The 5,677-nt window shown below is 34.8% G+C and overlaps 1 protein-coding gene across 1 annotated transcript; it reads right to left on the reverse strand.

Annotated features, from left to right (window-relative positions):
- Window positions 1-274: 274 nt before the first annotated feature.
- Window positions 275-1,705, reverse strand: LOC130668975 (tigger transposable element-derived protein 6-like). Its single transcript, XM_057471582.1, has one exon. The coding sequence runs from the start codon at window positions 1,703-1,705 to the stop codon at window positions 275-277; it is 1,431 nt and encodes a 476-aa protein (XP_057327565.1).
- Between the last annotated feature and the right edge of the window lie 3,972 nt (window positions 1,706-5,677).

Genomic DNA, 5,677 nt, shown 5'->3' on the forward strand with positions numbered 1-5,677 from the left:
ATATGATCATATAAAAGCTCATAGATCATAAAATTCTTATAAGAATTTATATACAGTAAAACCTGTGTACACTGACCACTTACCGTTCTCGATAAGAGTGGTCATTGTATGCAGGTGGTCAATGTACAGAGAATGAAAAATGGGGTGAAATGATAGTCAAGGATGTAAGAAAAGGTTAAAACATAAACAAGAATTTAGCTTGAAATATGATTTTTATTTAGAAATGTAAGAAAAGTAAGTAGAATTAAGGAAAGGTTAAAACATAAACAAGTATTTAGCTTGAAATATTATTTTTACTCAAATAATAGTCAAGTTTAGTTTGTTTCAATTTACTAAGCTTCTTCCTAATCCAGTCCCCTTCAATTTGATTATACAAAGTAAATAGACTATCCACATTTGAATAGTTTTCTTGGTTACAAAATTGAATTAAATTTTTAACACATTTCAATGCGTCGTCAACACCCAAGTTATTTTCCTCTACTTCTTTTCCTTCTTCATCGTCTGTTTCTTTTTCACTCTCTGTTCCTTCGTCATTGTCGTCTCTGTTAAATAAATAATTATTTAATGCTCTATCAATGTCATCCGGTAATTCTTCGTGCACAGGCAAGAATTTGTCAGCTTCATCAATTTCTCTTTCAGTAGCTAATTCAGCTACCAAGTCATCTGGTAATTCAGCTGCAGAGTCAGTCAAAATAGTTTCCTGATCTTCTATGTCATTAGCCAACCCACTGCTTACAAATCCAGCTCGGTGAAAACACTTTTCAATTGTTTGTTGACTTATGTCCATCCACGCACCATACAACCATCTTATAGCATGTAAAACCGTGACAGATTTATGAAATTCTTCTTTACTTTGACAGTTTTCAGCTTTAGACACGATATACTCCAAAAGTCTTGATCTATATCGATCTTTAACTGCTTTTATAATGCCTTGATCTAGAGGCTGAATTTCGGACGTTAAGTTTGGTGGAAGAAACTGAACTGTTACATTGCTTAGAGTCTTAGTTGTGTTGTGACTGGTTGCATAATCGATAAGTAATAAAATTTTTCTATTTTGCTTTTTCATATAATTATTCAATTCAAATAGCCAATCGTCAAATATCACTTGGGTCATCCATAATTTTTTATTAAATCGCCAAAATACGGGTAGATTATCTGGACGTACTCCTTCTTTTTTAAAAACACGAGGCCTGGCTGCTGATCCTAAAACTAAAGGTTTAAATTTTTCACCTGTTAAACTGCAACACAGAAGTACGCTTAGGCGTTCTTCGGCCATTTTTCCACCTTTACACCTGTCACCTTTCTTCACAAAACTTTTTTTCGGTATTTGGCGGTAAAATAATGCCAGTTCGTCAGCATTAAATATAGTTTTTTGATCATATCCAGCAATTAACTCTTGCAATTTGGTATTTTTCCAATCCTCAGCTTCTTCTAAGTCAGCCGAAGCTGCGTCACCACATGAAGCTTTATAACTCAAATTATTTCGCTTCAAAAACGATTCTAACCATCCAATACTACCTCGAAATTCATTCATTCCTAACTTTTCAGCTATTTCTAGAGATTTTCTCTTCAACATTACTCCGGAAACAGGAACATCTTTGGACCGGCATAATTCAAAAAATTTCAGTACGCCTAGATTTACGCCTTCGAACTCCGTTTTCCGGAGTTTTCTTTTCCTGTCTGCGGTACAATTGTCATTCCACATTTTTCAAATAACATCTTTATTACGACCGATGTTAACTACAGTGGTTTTTGATACATCAAATTGGATCGCCACATTGCGTTGGCTCACTTTTTGCTCCAACAAATCCACAATCATTTTTTTTTTATTAATATTCAACTCAGTATACTTTCTTTTAACACCCATTTCAACAACTAGACTCTAATACTGTCACTGGCACAAAGAACGAAAAGGCAATGAGTAATGCAGTGAAAATAACGAAGAAAGATTCATAGATAATGCGAAAAATGACAGAGAGGGAGGAGTCGGTCAATGTACAAAGGTTAATTACAGCTCAAATATTTTTTAAATAGAGGTCACATTAGGCAGGTGGTCAATATAGAGAGGTGGTCAGATTAGAGAGGTATTAGTATGGGTAATGTAAGTGTAACTAAGCCGGTTCCTAGAAATGCTGGTCAATATAGAGAGGTGGTCAAAGTACAAAGGTGGTCATTTGTACAGGTTTTACTGTACTTTTATAAGGATTTTATAATATTTGATATGATTTTTTATAAAGTTATATATGAGTTTATAACATTACCGAATAAAATGTTATAAATTGTATGCAGTCATATATGATTATATAACAACTCATATGATCTTATAAAATTCTTACAATAATTCGTATAATCTTATAAAATTTTTATAAAATTCGACGTAACTTCATATAAAGTTATATATAACATTATAAAATTACAAGAACATGTTTTATATGGTTATACGTAATCATGTACGATCAATGATCATATATGATCATATGAATTCTCTATGACCTTATAAAATTCTTCTAAGAATTCAGATAATTAATAAAATTATATGTGATTTTATATGAAGTTATGAATAAATTTGTATGATCACAAAAGAGTTCAATACGGTTATGTAAAATCATATATGATTATTTAAAGTTTATATAGTTTTATGATGCTTATATATAAATTTCTATGGTCTTATAAGCAGGTTATCTTAAAGAAACTTATAATTTTATATAAAACACTAATGTGATAGAATTTGATTATATTTGGTGCATTACTGATGTAGGATGTATCAATTTGATCATTTGATTTAAGTAATGCTATAGATTGTTAAATACTTATAAGGGTAAAGCAGACTAGAGAAGCAGACGGCGATCAAGCGATCATCAAAGTTGAGCAGCATTGAGGCAGAACATTCCCTGATTAGAAAATACGATTCTTGAGGATTAAAACTGTTTTAATCGTTTTGAATCTTCACGAATCCTCAATTGATGATTAAAGAGGATTAAAAACGATCAAATTTTTAATCGTTTTAAACCGTTTTTAATCTTCATGCAAGACCAGAAATTGCTCGATATTATTTTACGAGTAAAGACGATTCATGAGAATTAAAAATTTTTAATCCTCATAAATCGTTGATAATCGTAAAATGATATTGCAATTTCTGGTTCCGAAATGAAGATCAAAGATGATTCATGAGCATTAAAAATTTCTAATCCTCATGCATCGTTTTTAAGCGAAAAATAATATTGCAATTTCTGGTTCTGATTAAAGATAAAATACGATTCATGAGGATTAAATTTTTAATCGTTTTTAATCCTCACGAATCGTATTTTCTAATCAGGGTTAGTTGGATGAGTGACCCCTTGGCAAAATAGCAGCTAACCGATTGATGTTTTTTTTTTTTTTTCATGCACGATTATATATAATTATCTATTATCAGATCCTGCCAATTTTGATATCTCATTATATATAAGTTATCGTATATATGATTAGGTAAAATCATTTATTACCGGGTATATATATTTTTTAGGGTGTGCCAAAAAAAATCAATAATTTTTAACTTCCCGCTAAGAAAATTATAAATTTTCAAAAATTCGGGAAGTTATTGGTTTCGGTCCGATTTACGAAAATTGAATTTCTAAGAGATCTTGAGGTTTTGAGGTTCTAAGAAGCTATTCTGATGTAACAATCGTTGCATATGGATCGTGATTTAACCATTTAATTAATTTTTCCAAAATTTTTCACTTTATAAACAAAACCCGGGAAAAAATGATCAGACCTGATCAGACATGAACAGGCATGAGTCTTCAGGCCTGATCAGACATGAAAAATGACCATGCCTGATCAGGCCTGATCAGGCATGTTCAGGTCTGATCAGGTATGTTCATGTCTGTTCATGACCATCCGGGTAAAAAAATTATATATACAAAATGGCCCTATATAATTATATATAATTATGTATAACTAAATTCAATTATACATGTATATAATTATTGCTATAAAAATAAAAAAAATAAAAATTCGGGCGTGTGCAGGATTTGAACCGTGGACCTTGCGCTCGAAAGTGTAACTCTCTACCCACTGACCTAAGAGATTTAGTTGAAAAGTAAGTTTCGTATGAACTTCAAGTAATAAAAATCTTATACGTGATAGATTCTTGGTCAACAAAATTTTAGATCTATGAGCAGACATGAACAGCCATGAACAGACATGAACATAAATGAACAGGCATGGACAGGTATGATCAGGCCTGAGCGTATTTAACGCTTCAGACATGAACAGGCACGAACAGACATGGACAGGTATGATCAGGCATGAGCGTATTTAACGCTTCAGGCATGACCAGGCATGAACAGACATGACCAGGCATGAGCAGACATGAACAGACATGACCAGGCATGGACAGGTATGATCCGGCCTGAGCGTATTTAACGCTTCAGACATGAACAGGCACGAATAGACACGACCAGACATGGACAGGTATGATCAGGCATGGGCGTATTTAACGCTTCAGGCATGAACAGGTATGAACAGACATGACCAGGCATGGACAGGTATGATCAGGCATGAGCTTATTTAACGCTCCAGACATGACCAGGCATGAACAGGCTTGGTCAGGCCTGAGTGTATTTAACGCTTCAGACATGACCAGGCATGAACAGACATGACCAGGCATGGACAGGTATGATCAGGCATGAGCGTATTTAACGCTTCAGACATGACCAGGCATGAACAGGCATGATCAGGCCTGAGTGTATTCAACGCTTCAGACATGAACAGACATGAACAGGCATGGACAGGTATGATCAGGCCTGATCATGTCTAATTTCAGGCCTAATCATATATGAACAGGCATGATCAGGTCTAATTTCAGGCCTGATCATACATGAACACGCATGGTCAGGTCTGATCATTTTTTCCCGGGAAGGTACAAAGCCACACCCAAAATCTTTGCGTTGAGATCTTCTCAGGTACCTATGTAAGTGCATGCACGATGAGTAAGAAAACAGAGATCGACCGATAACACAATATACCTTTCTCTCTTTCTCTCCATCAAAAGGGCAGAGCCTATGCTCAAACCCAACTACGTCATCTAGCCATATACTCATCTTGCATCCACACTTACCTGCGTACACCTATTCACAATTCATTTATAAGAGAGTATGTATGTGTGCGTACGGGCGTAGTACCCAAAAGTATGTATAGCTGCGGCTCAGCGGGACACCTGCACGTGTGCACCGGACCTCTAATTAACTCAACGGTCATAAAAATTTTACGACCATCTAATTTACATATTTCGAAATCACTGCATACGTTCCCATGCTATGACGAAACGGATCTACGCACTTAGCCATTTGTTTTTCTATTAGAGCACTTACTCATCCGTTGTTGCTGACAAAAACGATATCATCCGATGTCCATATATGGACTTTTCTAAATTTTTAGAAAGTTATTCCCGGAATCGTGTACTTACTCATCATGTTAATGAGATGGACCCAACGATTGCATCAGGAATCTATGACTTTCCCATCAAAACAAGAGTATATAAACTGCCGAAAACCTAACGAAGGCAGTCAATCGCTAATCAGAATTAAACTCTGCCGGATCTCGAGTCGATTACAAGTAATCTCTCCGAAGCTCTCCAGACTTTAACAAAGTACCGATTAGTTCTAACGGCTTAAGTCCGGTTAGTACCGCGAAT

Source organism: Microplitis mediator, chromosome 5, assembly GCF_029852145.1.
Source record: "Microplitis mediator isolate UGA2020A chromosome 5, iyMicMedi2.1, whole genome shotgun sequence".
Classification (NCBI taxonomy): Eukaryota; Metazoa; Arthropoda; class Insecta; order Hymenoptera; family Braconidae; genus Microplitis; species Microplitis mediator.